Consider the following 19,115-nt stretch of genomic DNA (forward strand, 5'->3'; position numbering starts at 1 on the left):
CATATTTTGGCTGTTGTATAATAAGGACGTAAAATATATCTGTATTATAGGCTATATATAGTACTGTATATATATATATAGTATTGTATTGTATATAGTATTGTACTTTATATATTATGGATATTATATAACATTACATATGGTATAAATAGTTTGATTATTGTGTATTTTGTTATTTTCGTTAATACAGCTTACTTCGTTTATTTTTATAGAGTTAAATTGCGCTAACCTTGAAGATAAGGAACTATCCATACTTAAGCATTTGGTTGCTGTGCAAAAACAAATAAACAAGTTAGTAAACTTTTTTTTCTGTATTTCTGTAAATTGTTTTTGTTTTATTATTGGTGATTAAAAACTATCAATCCTAAACAAACAAGCAATTTGGTATTTTAACGTGTTTTGGCTGATATTTTTTATTATGAATGAATAAGTTGTTCTGTATGTTGTTATTTTTTAGAAACAATATTTATTTATTTATTTATTTATTTATTTATTTATTTTAAACGATGAGGATGAAGACATATCCCTGGTTTAACACGAGCAAATAGATTAATAGTTATTTCGATATTAGTTTACTATTTGATTAATTCCTGTTATTCTAATCAGTTTGAACCTATCCTAAATAAACAAACACGTGATTATTTTTTCCAAATTTATTTTTACAGTTTGCTGATATTTTTCAATATGTAAGCTATATAAGTAGCCTTCAGTATGAACGTGTGTACATTATATATTATAAATAAATACATTCTGTATATTGTTATTTTTGCCGAAAAAGATTTACTTCCCCTTGTTTGAACATTACGTTAGTTTCATACACTAACCATGGGATGAATGATATCCGTGGTTTTGCATTTGGTTTTGTCGATAGCGGCTATTAAATAGATAATGTTGTGGTGAACCCTATACAGATTCAGGCTCATCTGAAGTCTCTGCTGTCCGAAGAACGACCGACATGCGAAGCAACTTTATTGTTCCCTCTCCCGCAGACAGTGGTCGCTGCACGGGCGGATTGGGATGGATTTATAGCACGGGAAATCGCTGCGTTATGAATTTCATAAAATCTATGATTCTCAGCTGTGGACTGTATTCCCTCGAGATCTTGCAAGATTTGTTTACTCATTCTCCTCTCTTAAATACGTAAAAAGGGAAGAATTGTGCGCTTTCTGAAAGCCTCTTGTTGTTTGTAAAGCAGGCCGCGCAGGCCTCGGATTTTCCTAACAATTATTCCGGCATGCTGCGCTTGGCCCTCGGGAGAGTCGCGGCATTTTACACCCGGTAAGACCCGATAGCACTGCGCGCGCTGCAACAAGTCCTTTTGTTTAGCTTCGACTCTTATAATAGCATCATACGTATTTCACATTTAGCTGTATTTCATGTTAGATTAATGATTTATCTCTGAAACGTATCTTGGTTGTGTTGTAAACACAAAGATTAAGCAGATTCACGTTGCAAGACGTTAGCGATCATGCTATGTTATTAGCAGCTAAGCTACCTACCAGCGCTTATGTTTCAACAAACTGTTTTCTGTGCTCATAGAACGCGTTGCCTAATCAAACACACATGTAATTTTAAATGTGCAAATTCAGTGGATGCAAATAAATTAACTGTGCATTCCGCTTTCATATTTAGTATCGTCCCGTTGTAAGTCAGCTCTATCTATGCAGCTCTAAACTGTGAATTAAGTGGTAGCGCAAACATCAATAGTAAGTAGATTTGTTATTAGCATGTTATTGATAAGTTACTGTAAGTTGACGCTTCCACAAATGTGTAGTTTTACAACTGTAATGCATGAATTTTTAATGAAGTGTTATGAGTCAAAACCCAAATACTTTTGACGCAACCTTTTGTAAATAAATATCAGGACCAGACCGTACTAGTTTTTCATGTATTTTGTGTAATATCTTGAGCATTTAGGCCGAACAATGTGTAGTTATAACGTCTTGTGGGCTTTTTTTGGCTTCACTGTTTAAAGATTTGTTTGCGAATGAATAGGAAGCTTGCAAAGATTGAGTCTGTTGACCAGTAAAGGCAGCAGGTGCATAGATGTAAAGGTTTAGCCAAACACAGACTACCTCTTTTGCATTATTTTGAGCACATTTCCAGAGTTTACTGTTTTAAATAAACTACACATACTCTTTGGATTGTAGTTTGGCTATAATATGTAGAATTTTTAATTTGACAAGTTTTTCATACTTTCTCAACAGGTGTCGAGCCATGGTCTGCACCTATTGCCCGGTTTGACTGCAACGGCTGAAGCATATTCATCTACAGTTGTCTGAAAGCTGTTGTCACTGCCAACATACTTCATATACAGAAATTTACAGCGAATCTTGTCTTTTCAACACCTCAAAGGAATTGCAGACCTTTCTAAAGAGAAACTGACACTCCACAGAGACAAATAAATAAACTGTCGTGCTTGAAAAGAAGCAATACCATATTATAGACTTTTTTACATTAAGATATTCGGGCTTTAGAATGGCATCTGTTCCGGTTTACTGCCTGTGCCGTCTCCCTTATGATGTCACCCGATTCATGATTGAGTGTGATGTTTGTCAGGACTGGTTTCATGGCAGGTGAGGTTGCAAAATTAGTAAATGACTGTTTAAAGCTAAATCATGTTGTTCTTTTAAATGTGATGTTTTTTTGCAAATGTAATAATATTATTTTTTCTTTGTGTGTAGTTGTGTTGGTGTGGAGGAGGACAAAGCAGCAGAAATTGATCTCTATCACTGTCCTAACTGTCAGGTGACACATGGACCGTCTGTCAGTAAGTGTCACAAATGGTGATATATATACCAGTTCTGTCTATATTCACTTTGTTTTGATTGTCTTTTTGTAGATTTTACATCAAATGCTTGAGCAGTATCTAACAGTGCTGGGTTAATTTGAACTTTGTGTGTACCAAATTAAACAGAAAATAATTTGCACCAAGTCAAAAATGCTATTTTGGGTGAAAATAATATCACAGATAAAACACATTAATGTATGAATCCTATATTTTAAATTATTTTAAATTATAAAGTATGGATTTTAACATATAACATTATTCAGAACAGGACATTTTAGTTGGTTTTACTGTACACAGTTTGTTTTATTATAGTGTAACTGAAATTATTTAAAATTCGCTGTATAAAGACTCGCTTTGCGAACAATTTGTATATGTTTTGCTTGCTTGACAATATGTATGTGACAGCATGTTTCAGATGAAGAAATGGTATGCAGACAGACTCAAACATTAATTTATGAAAACAGCCAGTATGACTGCTCAGATTTATAGCTCAGAATGGACTAATAAGAATATAAGCTTGGAAGAACAATGATAGTAACCATGATATCTACTTCTCTGTCAGTGCGCAAACGGCGGGGAGCTTTAAAGCATGCTGATGTTGGATTGGGGAGAGACTCAGGACGACCAGTGAAGACGGGCAGTGCTCAGTTTGTCAGGGAGCTACGCTGTCGCACTTTTCCCAGGTACTTTTTTTTGGGAGTCTCATGATTATTATTGCTAGCTCAAAATTACCTCTAGGTAATTCTAGGTTGTCAATACCTCTAATACTCTACATTTTAAAGCAACATTCCACTCTTTTTACAAGTTACTTTTCGTTAAACAGTTAATTTTTTCCATTTTTGAATCCATTCAGCCGATTTCTGGGAGTGGCAGGAGCACTTCTAGCTTACCATAAATCATTGAATCAGATTAGACCATTAGCATCTTGCTTGTTTCAGTAATTTTTCTATTTAAATCTTAACTCTTCTGTAGTTACATTGTGTACTCTGGGCCGGGTTAACTTAAGGGCTAGGTGGGGCTGAAGCCCATGGAAGAAGGGGGCCCTTGACGCCTTTTTGCGTTATGGTTTCTCTCGTCGATGATGTGAAGTATAGCTTTCGGTTCACTGCTGTTTAAAAACAGTGACGTCGGTGCTAATCTGGGAATCAGAGTGGCTGTAGCCCAATAAGAATAATAAATTGCCCTGTTTTAGTCACCCAAAAGGGTGATCAGATGTCTCATTTTTACCAGGACAGTCTTTTATTTCGGCACTACGGTGAGAACCTTCCAGTCAAAGGTAGGCTAACCAAGCTCGTCACAAAACAAAAAATAAAATTCAGTTAGTCTTCATCACTGATACACTTGTAAGAGAAGCTGGGATAGGCGGAATCATACTGAATGGACTCACAACTAAACCGCTGTCTCGGCCGTGCAGCGGTTACAGCTGGACTCAAACCGGCGTGCGCCCACACAATCCTTCCATCACACAATATACCGGAGACAGTGTGCGAACAAATCAAATAGTCTACAGAAGCATTTATCAAAATTTCCATTGTTGCGGAGTATCTATCTCAAGTAAATACACTCGGTTATGGTTTACAGTAAGTCTAACTGAACCAATTCAATTCACCTTTATTTGTATAGTGTTTTTACAATGTAGATTGTGTCAAAGCAGCTTCACATAAAAGGTCATAGTAAATACCAGTTAGAAAGCAAACTTTTTTTATGAATGTTTACTTTGCCCCTTTTATGAGCTATGAAATATTGGCTCTGACTTTCATTAGACAATATATCTGATGCAAAAAAATTAAATAAAATAAATAAAATAAGGAGAGTCTTCTGACCACAAAAAGCTATTTTGGATATTGGAAGCATGGATATTAAAGATATTATATCATTAGGCATTCATGGTCAGCTAAAGTAAAGGCTGGATATGCTATAGCCCCATGTCCCAATTTGTTCTTAATCCGGCACTGTGTGTACAAAGACTAACGGAAAATGAAAAGTTGTTTTCCCACCAATGAAATTATGCAGCACTGTTACCTAGCTGGGGACTGTTTTCAGCTGCTGCATAATATCATTGCACCTGCTGCAACTGTGGAACGGCAGCAAAGTTTCTTGGTTATCATGCCAGAATGAGAGCATAGCCACATCGACCTAGAAAATAGCACCATTTATTTTTTCAGTCAGTTTTTGTACACAATGTAATTACAGAAGAGTTAAGATTTAAATTAAATTATCAAAACGTTTTTTTTTTACATTTTTGGTTGAGATGCTACATAGATATATACACTAGACATCACATACGGACCCTGAGTATGCGTCAATAGCGCAACCACATTTGTACAGTGCTCCCAGCACAAAAGTTATTCAACTGCACTAGTCAAGGCAGTGTACCAATGTGAAGATGCTGGACTTTAGCGCTGTGTATGGGTATAGTAATAAGCAAACAAAGAAAACAAAGCACAAAGGCAGAACATTTTATAGGTAAGATTTGGTTTTTTATGTTTTTGTATGTTACGAACTTTTGTGCTCAACAAGTAACGTTATTGATGATAATACAGTCACTTACTGCACTGACCATAAGGGAAAGCAGCACTTGCACTAAATGCTAGGCTTATGCTAGTTTTGTTGAATAAAATCAGCAAACACTGAAAATAAAATATGACAACAAGATGCTGCGGTGAGAGAAACTTGTGTTATTGTTGGCTAAGAGAATGAGTTGTTCATAACAGAGATTCATTCACAAAGGAATCGTACCCTCCTGTGTTTCAGGACACGGATTAAATTAAATTTAACAGGGAGGGTGGATGGTACATTTTCATACACACAAACACTCGCTCTTTGTCAGTAATGCCTGTGCTGTCACTTAGCCATCAATGGAGAGAAGTGATGCAAAATTATAATTTTCTTAATTAAAAAAAAATATTTGCATATTGACAACTGGGAAAACTCCCGATCATAGACGCATATGTGTATATCTCTGGCTCTGGATGGCCACAGTTCTCCATTGCAGCTTTGTCCCGCATTCCTCCTAATGGATAACAACAGAGTAGGCGACATCTAATGTAAATATCTATGGAGATCCTATTGGTCTAATCTGATTCAATGATTTATGCTAAGCTAAAGGCTTGTTTATACTTCTGCATCGAGTGATCAGCGTGACCCACTGTGCCCGCCTTGCGCATAGTCGTGCATTTATACTTATGCGCGCTGTCTGGCAGTAGGTTTTTATGTTCAGATGTGTCGAGTTTCTTTGCAGGTGTTTTGTTTTTTCTAAATGCTACCTTAATGTACAAGTAGCTCAAACTCACGGCTGAATGGATTTAAAAATGCTAAAACTTAAATCTTTAGCTCTACGTTACTATTCCTTTAAATTATTCCGTTTAATTTTGATCTAACTTTAAACAAAGATCTTTACTGCAAATTATGGGCTTGCGCTTATCTGGTGTTACAAGAATACAACTACAATGAGAGTGCTGAAAAATGGTTTTAAATTGTTTATATTCCAGTGCTGATGAAGTCCTGCTGAAGCCGACCGGTGCCCAGCTCACAGTTGAGTTTCTAGAGGAACGCTCGTTCAGTGTCCCAGTCCTGGTCCTCAGGAAAGATGGCCTGGGCATGAATCTGCCCCCGTCATCCTTCTCTGTAACAGATGTGGAGCACTATATTGGTAACTTCAATCACATCTGCAGTACTAGTTTTTTTAGTTGTGTATCAGAGAATTTTTTTAAATAGAATTTCTTTTTTTTTTTTGCTGAACAGGTGCTGAAAAGGAAATTGACGTGATTGATGTCAGTCGCCAAGCAGACCTCAAGATGAAACTAGGAGAGTTTGTTGAGTACTACAACAGCCCAAACAGAGATCGAGTGCTCAATGTGATCAGCTTAGAGTTCTCAGACACCAGGTACATTCTATACAAATGTCCATGTGAATCAATTTAATGTGTGCAGCAGTAGCTTATATATGCAGGGGTGCTTTCATGTCAGCTTGAAATAGAAGCCTGTTTTCTAAATGTATTTCATTTATTTTGCTGTGAACAAATGATCAATTTATAATTAAAAAAATGGAGTTGGTTGTGTTTTGCAATAAATTACTTATTTATATTAAAGAGACAACTTTAAAAAAAGAGTCAATTAATCTCAATCATTTGTAACAATTCTTTAATATTTAAAAAAGACAAATGATTGGATTTCACAGATATATGCTATATATTGTACATATTTTATGTACAAGATATATATGTCAAAATTTGTATTTTACATGTTAGTTTTTAATCATTAGAATTACAAATATGCAAATGTATGTTGAAATATATGAACTATAATTTTATATACAGTATATACCAGAGATGCCCAAACTAGGGCCCGATAGTTGCCCCATGGTAACCTTTGATTTGGCCCACCATCCCATCTGAGAAGAGAGGGAGAATGATGGGGATGGTTTAGAAACTGTAATTTCTAAAAGTTAAATGTAACTTTTTTTGTTTGTTTGATTTATTGCAATGATCCAAAAAGCTAATGGAAACTAAATGTTTCAGTTAAATGACTTAGATTTTTAAATGTTAAATGATTTTTTTTAATGCACACCCTGTCACCCGATGGATAGAGCACAGGGCAGAGACATCAGTGAGCAAATAAAGTAAAAAGCTGATTCTGCTGACTAGTGTATTCAGCATTCAATTCCACTGTGTTATAAAACATGTGATTTGTATTTTTATTGTCATAAGTTACAATAAAGAACCGTATACTGCCTTAGTTAATACAATTTAAAGTAATCTTTACTATTTATTTTTTAATATTATGAAATAAATTAGCTATAGCAACTTGAATGTAATATAGTTCAGCCAACGGTACTCAACGATATTTAGTTTTTGGTCCTTTATACAAAAAAGTTTGGGCACCCCTGGTATATACTCATATCTGGCAATATATTAGTTTAACTGTATGGGCTCCAATACAGACAATTGATCATCAATGCACCAAACCAAACAATTATTTCTTAGACAATTCATTGTTAGCCATTTTTCATAATTCATGACGGCCCTAGCTCATGTTTTTTAATCATAACTCGGTCTTTCAGTAAAATAATAAACTCTCTCTAGTGATGTATACCAGTACAGTAAATACCTCAGATAGTTTGCATTTAAAAACCTAGTTTTTTTCCTTAAATTTCCGACCAAGAGCCCTATCCAATTTTCTTTCGAGATATTTTATTTCACTTATGTGTGTTTTAATACAGATGAACAGATCTGTCACTATTTTAATTACATCTAAGATTTTAAACTTTTCAAAGTGGATTCAACCATGCAAACTTTGTGTGTTTTCTTAGGTTGTCTAATCTGGTGGAGACCCCAAAGATCGTGAGGAAGCTGTCATGGGTGGAGAATCTCTGGCCTGAGGAGTCTATCTTTGAGAGGCCTAATGTGCAGAAATACTGCCTAATGGGAGTGAAGGACAGTTACACTGACTTCCACATTGACTTTGGAGGAACCTCCGTGTGGTACCACGTACTCCGGGTTAGTTGTTCTCTAATTAGTAGTACATTATTAGTGAAGAAAGCAGCAGATGTGAGAAGTAACTTCTGAAAGCTTTGTTGTTTGTCCTTTTGACTTAAGTTTTCTTATGTATTTCTTTTCTTTGTCAGGGTGAAAAGATCTTTTACCTCATTCGCCCCACTGCTGCTAATTTGTCCCTTTTTGAGCGCTGGAGTTCATCCTCCAGTCAGAATGAGCTGTTTTTTGGGGATCAGGTCGACATGTGCTACAAATGCTCAGTTAAGCAAGGAAACACCCTCTTCATCCCGACAGGTGCTACTTGTAGTGTCCTATCAAGATATATTGCAGATATACATTTATTTGATTACTCTGAGTGACTGAGAAATTAAATTAATAATCTATATTCTTCATCAGGTTGGATTCATGCTGTCCTGACCCCTGTGGACTGTTTGGCGTTTGGGGGAAATTTTCTACACAGCCTAAACATTGACATGCAGCTTCGGTGAGTTAACACTTTTCTGTTCATCTCCATATTTTAACCAGTATTGATCAGGGCTCTTTCAATGGTTCGCATTCCCTTTCTTATTATTAGAGCCTATGAAATAGAAAAGCGACTGAGCACGGCAGACTTATTCAAGTTTCCAAATTTCGAGACTGTGTGCTGGTATGTTGGCAAGCATCTCCTGGATACTTTCAGAGGTGAGGCTTCTTCTCATAAAGCAAATGACTCGAAGCAAATGTCTTTTGTGCGTATTCTTGCTTTAGTCCAACATTCTTTCACGTAGTTTTAATTTTATGTTTTTCCAATCCACTTTAGGTCTGAGAGAGAATCGGCGGCATCCTGCCACTTACTTGGTCCACGGAGCCAAAGCTCTGAATAATGCTTTCCGCAGCTGGACACGGAAGGAAGTGCGTTTAATTATATTACATGTAGATCTGAGCAGTTATTATGCAAGCTATAAATGGTAACAATGGGAAATATGAAATTTTTAGAAAATGCAAAAAGGTACATAAATTGGGATCATACGAATACAAAGAAACATCAACAAAAACAACAACAAAACAAAAACAACAACAATATAGTCAGGTATCGGTGTGTGTGTGTGTGTGTGTGTGTGTGTGTAAAGGTAACTTGGTGGACAGGTCAGAGTAGTTTTCAATTTTAAAGCACAGAAAATACAGTCACATGGGCGACTAGTAACATCAAAACACAGAAAAAAAGAAAAGACCCAACAAAAATAATTAGGCAAGGCTAATTTATTTATATAGCACATTGCATACACAATGGTAGTTTAAAGTGTTTTATATAAACAAGAATTAAAGAAACAAGAAAATAAAACAAAAGAATAATAAATGATAAAACAGATAAAAAATGTGTTAAAACAGGTTATAAAGGAATGAAAAAGGAAAGAAAGACACAATAGTGCGATCTGTCGGACATAGCACAGTGCTCATTTGGGAAAGACCCAGCTAAACAGATGTGTTTTCAGTCTTGATTTGAATGTGCCCAATGTTGGAGCACATCTGATCATTTCTGGAAGCTGAATCCGGCAGTGGGGCACAGTAGCTGAAGGCCAGTTCACCCTGCTTTGAATGAACTCTTGGAATTTCTAATTTATTTGATCCTAAGTGATCTGTTAGGTTTGTATTCAGTGAGCACATCTGTAATGTATCGAGGTCCTAGGCCATTTAATTTAACATAATAACAAATAACAAAAATACTTACTTCATTAGAGTTATGTGTGATGATGACACAAAGCTTATATGGGCTCTTTTGTGATTTTTTTTTTTCAGTCTTTGGGTGAGCATGAACAGGAGATACCTGACACAATAAAGACTCAGCAGTTAGTGAAGGATCTGGCTAAGGAGATACGCCTGGTTGAGGTGAGAATATCTCAGGCTCAGATTTGTAATAAAACAGGTTGTGCTGTTTATCGTGCATCTAATTAGTGTGTTACTTTCTGCAGGATATCTTCCAGCAGAACATCGGCAGGAGCGGGACACCCTTCGGCGGCTCTCAGGGTCTTCCTTCTCCACACCCCAAGGCTCAGTTAAACACACCCCTCACTTTTAGCCAGCACCTAAGTAAAAAGAGAGGCCCAAAGCCAAAGGAGGCATTTGGAGGAGGCGGAGTAGGCCCTCCGGGAGCTAAGAAAAAGAGCCAGAAAGGCAAAGAGATAAAGACGGAAGCAGGAGAGCTGGATCTGCTGGAGATTCATACTAAACACACACTCAAGAAGTTCCAACCAGGGTGTAAAGTCAAAAAGAGCAAGGTAGAATTTATAAAACTTATATGTTAATATTATGTTTATTACACTCAGGATGTATTCACATTAGGTACAGTTGCCTTGAACCATGCCGAAGTGCCATTGTTGCTTCCCCTTTCCCAGAAGACCTGCATTCACACTGTATTTTGCATTCCAAACCTGAGCACGCTTACATCATTGATGCAACTGTTCAGTTTAACATGAAGAGAAGCGCTTTTGCTTAGTACAGTGGAGATTGCTTTAGTTATATGGTTTTAGTCATTTGGGATGCAGTGACACTCTTTCAAATGTTTTGCTGAAGGTATCCACAACTTTTGACGCTCATAAATGTTCATGAAAGTCATCGTGCTGCACGTATTAGGAGGTTTGCTAAAGGTGCCACTGACATGAAGCCAGGAGTTTGTGTCTTTAATAAACTATGACAGTTCGCTTTCATTAAACAGTAAGAATGATTAATATATCCATATGAAACAGTCCCTTAAAAGTGACGTCACATCTTCAGTTTTTGGCTCAGGCAGGCTTTGCACTTACACAAGCGTACTGTGCCCTGGCACACCTCTTCCAACCGGGCTAGGGCCGGCCAACTGAACTGTGCCTGGGCCCGATTTGGAGCACTCACTCTTGTCAAACAAACCGGGGAACGTGCCCGGGCTTGGTTCAGATAGGTTGGGGTCAGTAAATTGTCAAGAAATGTTTCTTCATGAACAAATCAGCATATTGAAATGATTTGTGAAGAATTATGATGCTGAGGACATGATGCTTTAATTATATTAAAAGTCTTGTCAACCCCAAACTTTTGAACAGTAGCATACATAATATTATTATGCTTATGTTTATTTTTGTACATTTTCTGTCTGATATATTATAACGTTTTCTTACAAGTACATTTTGGCATTTTTAGTTATACTTTTGGATTCTGGTAAAGACAAAATTCTGATTAAGATTTTTTTTAGGATGTAACTATTTGTTTTTCCTAATATCATCATTGTAAATAACATGATTTGTTTTGCTTTTTCAGCTTGAGCTGCCTGATGACTGTCTGGATGATTTTGAAGAGAAAATCAACAAGAGCAAGCTCAAGCTTGTGCTAACTAATGGAAAGCTTCAAGGGTAAATGGTGTCATCCTCACTCATTTCTATGATACGATGATTCTTGTCAAGATACCTAATTTTGAAACTTCCTCTTCTTCGCCTCTTAGGAAGAAAGGTCGTGCTGGCAGTGCAAATGGAGCTGGGAGTTCACTTCAGCAGTTCCAGCCCCACATGGCTACTTTGTCTGATTTTGATTCAGAAGACGAGCTTCAGATTGATGAAACCCCTCCACCACGCCGTAGGCCATCTTTACCAAGCAAGAAGAAATTAGCTGGTAAAATGTTTTTTTTATTAATTTTTTTTATTATTATACATTTGAATTTAATAATATCAACATACTGGCAGAGTGTAATACTTCCCTCAATGGTTCTCATTAAGGTCTGCCAAGGAAACTACCACGGGCCAAACCATGCAGTGACCCCCACAGAATCCGTGAGCCAGGAGAAGTGGATTTTGATATCGAGGTGTGCAAATCACATTTAAAGCCCATTCACACCAAAAATAATAATTCCATTCTTCCATATCTCTTTTATTTCAAGCTGAGTGTAATCCATATACAGCTCTTTGGGCAGCCTTTATAGTCATCTTTAAGAGATGAATTGTGACATTTTACTTTTGAATAGGAGGATTACACTACTGATGAAGAGATGCTCACAATGCAGGGCGTAAAAGGCGGAGCAGGTGGGATTTTAGACTTGCTTAAGGCAAGTAAACAGGTGGCGGGCCTGGATTCTGCACTGAGGTACATCTCACACACACTTCATATGCTGCAATTTAGTTTTTGAATGTGTAGATGTTTGTTTCTATACTAACTTCTGACGATTCTCCATGTTCTGAAGTGAGGAAGCACCGGCCTCCCCTAGCACCCGTGATGCTATCCAGGGCATGCTTTCGATGGCAAATCCTCCATCCTCCTCATCCTCTTCGTCCTCTTCCTCTCCTCTGTCAATCTCTGGAGGAGGTGAGATGCTGGGACTTATGAAGGAAAAAGGAGGCAGAGAGGGGTGGATGAGTGGAGTCAAGAAGAGTGAGAGGAAGGCCGTCTTTCAGAGGCCAGGGAAACGGCCCATCAAGCGTCCAGCACGCCACCTCAGTGATGATGAAAGCTTAGATGAACAGGAGACACTGGGTACCTGTTTTAAAGACTCTGATTATGGTGAGTTTTTTACATTTATTTATTTTTCATCACAACAGGGTTGTTGACATGCTTAACAGCGAAAATACTTTTTACCATGTTTACACCCTCTTTTCCAGTGTATCCATCACTAGAATCTGATGAGGAGGATCATGCAAGCAAGTCCAAAATGAAAAGGAAGCGAAACTGGGATGATACCCCTTGGAGTCCTAAAGGTAATAAGATATTTAGGTAAATAAGATTTTTGCAGACTCTTTTTTTTTTCTAAACAGTTCTAACCATTGTTTGTTTTAATACCTTCAGCCCGTGTAACACCTACATTGCCGAAGCAGGAGCGACCAGTGAGAGAGGGTGCCAGGGTTGCATCTGTAGAAACCGGGCTGGCAGCTGCTGCAGCCAAACTTGCACAACAGGTGAGCGTCTGTTCCATTATGCCATAATCTCTGTCTACATGAACCATTACAAACAATTATGCCTCATTTCCACTAAGTGGTACAGGCTTGCATTTCCACTGCCAACAATATCCTTACTTGGTAGTCATGGTATATGCCAGTCTTTCTCAATCAAAAAAGAAGGCCATACATGCAGTTCACATATCGTGTCTTTTGCGAACTCAAGTACATTATTTCAAATGTAGATGTGTGGCAAATGCGTGTAATAGAGAATCTGTACGCTGCGCACTTTGCACACATTTTGATGCAACGTGAACTGCCCCTTAAAAACAACAATAGAGGACATACATCAGATTCTGTTCTTGCTTCTTGAAATGTGGCCTTTTGTCACAAGATGACAAGCCTTGTTAACTAAGCATGGTTTATTGTTGCGTGCCAACATTGTATTATTACGTTGTTTTGTTTCGTTGTCTTAATGCAAATGCGACTGTAAATTCTCTATAATAGAGACAAAAGTAAACAGAATCGTCACACTGCTGCTTCCGCTCTCAAAATACAATTTAATTAGACAAGGTTTTGACCTGCAAGTCTTCATCAGATTGTAGGTCAAAATGTCTAATTAAATTGTCTATTGAGAGCTAAAGTGGCAGTGTGACGATTCTGTTTACTTTTGTCTCTATTTTGTTTAATTTTGATTGAGCACCTGCCTTCAAGATTTTCTTAGATGTGTGCACACATCTTTCCATATGATTCTTTGTAAACCAAAAGCATTCATCAGTGAGTCTAGCTCCAGCCTTTTGCTACTTTATTGTTGAGCTAGGTACCCCTAGGAAAGAGTGTCAAAAAAGTGTTGGTGTATAGTTCTCTGTTTTGATACCTTTAACAGTGGAAATGGAAATAAACGCATAACCACACCTGGAAATGGGCCATTACTTTAGATTTATGTGGTCATTTTAGTTTTTCAAAATATTCTTAAAATAGAGTTCATATTTGTACTACCACTTTGCACCAGTCTTCAGGCTGTTTCTCAATATGCGTTCTTCAGCGATCTTGCGTCCTTGTGTTCTCGTGTAACTTCATCTCCAAAGTTCAATTTCAAAACTCAAGACGCGTGAAAGTTCCCAGATGCATTTTTTAGATCGAGGATGCATCAATGCAGACTTGAGCACAAAATTAGCTCCAGAAGTCCCAGAAGTCATTGCTGCTGATTTTGAATAAAGGAGGTGGGAAGCACAGCATTTTATTTAGATTTATTATTAAAGTTCAGAGATATAACTTATTCATCTCAGGAGTTTCCCTAAATGAGATGGTGAAAGTAAACATTAACATGAAAATCTTATTAAAGGCATAGACACAATAAGGGTGTTTATTTGCTGAAATTCATATTAAAATCTGTTTTATTTGTAATGAGCAACGTAAATTTGTAAGGTTTTTGTACATGTTATATCAGTGTTTCCTCTAGGATTTTTTCCAGCTGTGGCGGCAAACTCTGTTGGGCATTTTACACAGATCTACCAACTACATGTGGCGTTATTTCATTGACAAATGTCTTGAGTGCAGTATTGAGTTGAGATCGCATTCATGTAATAACCTACGAGCATGTCAATCTCTGTGCTCGAGCGCCAATTTCCTCTGCTCGTGCACAAAACTTCGCCCTCAAATATACACTGCTCAAGTGCAGATTTTCTTGCGCGCCCTCAAATAAACGCTACTGAAGTGTGATTTAGTGCGTTGATGTAACGAGTATGTCTCCAACATTTATTAGATTTGCTAGGAATATTTATGAATGTCTCTAATAGACCTACAGAGCAGCATTAATGCGTCCTGAAGTAAAGTGAAACGGCTATAAACTCCAGCAAGATAAAGTCATTGTATGCAGAACCACAGACCTTTGTCTATAAATAAAATATAATTATGGAAACTGTGTTCATCATAACTGAAAACTACGCCGTGTTTCCTGACCTCACGCATCACGCACCTGTCTGTCAGTCAGTCAGTCTGTCAGCACGTCACCTTAAAGGGTTAAACAAAGAACACACAGCACTACTGTTACAGAAGTTTGCGCTGTTATGATTTACTTACCTTTTTTGCGATTATAATCCGCTATTTAAAAAAAAAAAAAACACAACGAAATATTTTGAATGAGAAGCTGTAATGTAGCCGTGGCGGGATGAATTTTGGTGTGGCGCCCCGCCATGGACGAATGAATGTAGCGGAAACCATGTATATATATTAAAAAGGGAAAGACAATAAATGGTTGAATGCTGTAATGTTTAAGCAGTTTTTTTAAAGCATGCGTGAAGGTCATGGGACCATCAGGAAGAACCCAGCATGTCATTTCTCACAGGACACGTTCTTTGTTCTTGCGGTCTCCTGAGTTCATTCTTCCAAGGTAACCTGGCAAGAATGATCTCTACGAGAAAGCAAGACTGTTCTCTGTTTACTTGGAATTGAGAAACGGCCTTCTTCAGTGTCACAAGATATTTTAGAAAAATAATAATTATAATTTGGTGCTCCAAAAAAGTGTTAAAAAACAGGTCTGCTGCTTAATTTTTTTTCAAGATTCTTTAGAAGATTTGTAATGTTTTGTTGCCCTAAAACCAGGAACAGCAGAAAACCATAACCAAGAGGAAATACACCAAGAAGAAGACCCCTCAAGAGAAGGTACACTCTACAGTTGCCCAGCTCCAGCATCAGCCGGACTCTGCACCCGTATCTCCTCCTCTGCCCTCTGAGCCTCCAGTGGACTGTATAGTTGAGGAGAGGAGAGTGGAGGTCTACTCTGCCAGCCTGCTGGACCACGAGTACACAGCAGGACCCGGTCCGTTCAGCCCAGGAGGTCCAAGAGGAAGTGGTGCCATGGCCCCTGGTGTGTTCCTGACATCAAGACGCACCTCACTATCTCCCCAAAACAGCAGCAGCTACTCTCCCTCTGCCCCCTCACCTGGCGGACTGGCGACTCCAACCTCAGCAGGAGCATGTCAAGGTAACTAGATTAACCATACAAGCATGAAGTGGTCAAGGGTGTCATTCTGAAACAAACTGATTACATACATATGAAATGCACTGAAATGTTTTCTCTTTTACAGGGAAACGTCCAAAGAAAGGACTTGCCACAGCTAAACAGAGACTGGGAAAGATTCTGAAAATACACCGGAATGGCAAGCTTCTCCTGTAGATTTCTAACCAGGAGAAGAGACTGCAGGGAACAATACAGATTTAGAAAACGGATATGGATGAGAGAGGACCTGAGTGATTTCGGCGTTAAATTATGTGACTGTTTATGGTTAATACTCAGCTTGCCTGGTTTTATTTGCCTCATCGGGATAAAAAGTGAAAAGAACAAAAACTTGCTGTGAGAAAATTCAAGTGAAATCTGTTTAGCATGGTATTTTAGCATAGAAATCTCGGTCTCAAACTCAAAATAGAGCTAAACAGGGGAAAACCTTAAACTATTAATGGATACTGGTGAGTGATGACTGTGTTGCTTTATTGATGAAAATGATCTGCATCCATGTACGCTCCCTGAAACCCTTTTTGTTTCATAAATATTAGTTGATTTAGTTTTAACCGTGTATATTTTTAGAAAACAAATTGAATGCACTTGACGTTAGGTCAAGTTGGTTGAAGTTATGAACAAAAAGATCCCTGAAAAGATTCTTAATTGGTTAAGAAAATTTGACTTCCCAAAATAAGATTGGGATGATCTGAACTGTCCAATGGTTGCCTATTCAATTCTTAACTCCTCAGCAGTTTGTAAATGTGACACTTTCTCATAGCTATTTGTCCCAATCTCCTCCTAAAGCCATGCATCATTTTTGTTTACATGCTTCATTAATGCGTTCATATCGAATTATTTTCTAGAAGACCGTTTGATGCACCATTGACCGTAATTGCTGTAGATGAAGTCCTGTAGTAACGTCCTTTTGCTTGTTAAAAATGTTTTTAACCATAGTGAACTAACACATTTTTATCAACAGTTGTATTTTAGATGTGTATATATTTTACGTTTGTCTTGTTTTGTTTTCGTTTGTTTGTTTTCCACTCAGCATGGGCAGTGTAATGTCCTGTCAGCGTTCGGCCAGAGTTGTCTTGTTGGCCTTCCCATCGATACCACACTTACAAAGTTTAACAGTAGAGGTTGAGTTCAGTGATGGGCACGTGTTTAGTAACTGTAAAGAACATGGAAATTGATTTTAGAGCAGTTTGAGATCAGATGGGTGATTCTGTAGGTTCAGTGTACATATTTGGTGTTTTATTTGTATTTTTTTGGAAGAAAGAAATTGCATTTGAATCTTTCTTGACACAACTTGTACAAAAAATACATGTTTTGGTTAAGTATAACAGCATAAAAGTTGTTTAGCCTGTTTCATTTGTAATATAGAATAATTATGCTGTTCTTTTTCATTGATGCTTATGATATTAGCAATGTGATGAAGTTAATGTATTCTATTGCTATGTCAATGTTATTGTTCGTTTTATTCCCCCCACACACTTATCAATAATATTAATTGTGATGTCAATATACTTTAGTTTTGCTTTTATATATATGATACTCCATTCTAGAAGAGTTCAATATAACATTTTCTTGTAATTTTATGTAACAATATTTTTTTAGTTTCCTCCTTTGACCATTATGTCTATTACCAAAATACAGAAAAATTAGCGGGCCAGTGTAAATATTATTTTACTGTTCCCTGGAAAATGTCACAGATTTTCACACTTGCCATCATGCCATCCAAATGTGATTAGAAACTTGTATTTAGGTTTGTAGGAAGTTTTGATCATGAACAGAAAACAGTTGTTACGATGTCCTGGTAAAATTACTATTTTAAAAATAGACAGTTTTCAGATTTTAAAGGATATTTGTGGAGTATTTTGAGTTTTTTGTTCATTTGATTTGCCATTGTCTTCACATCATGTCCAAATGTTACCACGTAAACTCAAATCTTTTACAAAACATCTGTGCCTTCAGTAAAATCCCAAACATAGCAGCAACCTGTTTAACTAAAAATGTGCATCTCTGCACATATTTTGATACTAGCTTTAGTTTAATGGCAACTATTGTCTTAAGACGCCTGTTCAGGATCTCTAGAAATTGATAGCAAAAAAAAGCCGAAATGATGTGAAGCAAGATGAGCAACTAAGAAAGTGTTCAAAAACCTCAAAATATATACGAGGAATGACTTTCAAATATGTTTTTATTAACATTTACTTAAGTTATTCTCTTCATCACAAAAAGATAATTGTGTGCATTTTAGGAATTATTTATCTTTTAACCTTTTTCTTGTCTGCTGAAGTTTATTTTGAACAATTAATGCTAATCACAGTTCCTCTCAGGGTTTATTTTGTATCTAATATCATTTTGATAGAACAGTTTAAAAGATCAACAGTAGTGTTAGGAGTTCACATTCAGGACCACTTAAAAAAACAAAACCAAGTCAAACTGAACCCATTCAATATTTAGAATTGGACGTTGTCTTTTGCTATTGTCACCATCTTTGGTTTTTAAAACGGCTTGAGCAGATTTTTCCAAATGACCTCTATTAAAAGATATTTTTAAAAAAACATTTGCGTTTCTTTCATTATAAGCTTACTTTCACCTTCAAGTGTCACGTAGTCTCACGTGATTTAGAATTTACCCGCCAACCATCTTTGTATTCTTTCAACTGTCATTCGTTCATTTTCTTTCGGGTTGGTCCTTTTATTCATCAGGGGTCGTCATAGCGGAATGAACAGCCAACTTATCCAGCATATGTTTTACACAGGGGATGCCTTTCCAGCTGCAACCCAGTACTGGAAAACACCCATACACACTGATTCGCGCACACATATACTAAGGCCAATTTAGCTTATTCATTTCACGTATAGCTCATGTCTTTGGACTGTCTGTTGGGAGAACATCCAAACTCATCACAGAAATGCCACCTGACCCAGCCGGGACTCTTTCAACTGTTCATAA

The 19,115-nt window shown here is 37.2% G+C and overlaps 1 protein-coding gene across 1 annotated transcript; it reads left to right on the top strand.

Moving 5' to 3' along the window:
* Positions 1-970: 970 nt before the first annotated feature.
* Positions 971-17,678, top strand: phf8 (PHD finger protein 8). Its single transcript, XM_056448921.1, has 22 exons — positions 971-1,278; positions 2,208-2,576; positions 2,685-2,770; positions 3,354-3,474; positions 6,283-6,443; positions 6,536-6,677; positions 8,102-8,288; positions 8,417-8,579; positions 8,682-8,769; positions 8,860-8,966; positions 9,085-9,176; positions 10,062-10,151; positions 10,235-10,540; positions 11,553-11,644; positions 11,734-11,900; positions 12,005-12,090; positions 12,250-12,368; positions 12,466-12,782; positions 12,881-12,976; positions 13,065-13,174; positions 15,758-16,139; positions 16,243-17,678. Exons 2-22 carry the CDS (start codon positions 2,479-2,481, stop codon positions 16,329-16,331), a joined length of 3,099 nt encoding a protein of 1,032 aa, XP_056304896.1. The 5' UTR covers positions 971-1,278; positions 2,208-2,478; the 3' UTR covers positions 16,332-17,678.
* Positions 17,679-19,115: the final 1,437 nt, after the last annotated feature.

This window comes from Danio aesculapii, chromosome 23 (genome assembly GCF_903798145.1).
Source record: "Danio aesculapii chromosome 23, fDanAes4.1, whole genome shotgun sequence".
Classification (NCBI taxonomy): Eukaryota; Metazoa; Chordata; class Actinopteri; order Cypriniformes; family Danionidae; genus Danio; species Danio aesculapii.

Bases quoted from the DNA above. Each gene is read 5' to 3' on its own strand.
- phf8 (XM_056448921.1), top strand. From the start codon at position 2,479: ATGGCATCTGTTCCGGTTTACTGCCTGTGCCGTCTCCCTTATGATGTC. The intron at 8,580-8,681 runs GTGCTACTTGTA...ATTCTTCATCAG, and splicing joins CACCCTCTTCATCCCGACAG to GTTGGATTCATGCTGTCCTG. The intron at 9,177-10,061 runs GTGCGTTTAATT...TTTTTTTTTCAG, and splicing joins GCAGCTGGACACGGAAGGAA to TCTTTGGGTGAGCATGAACA.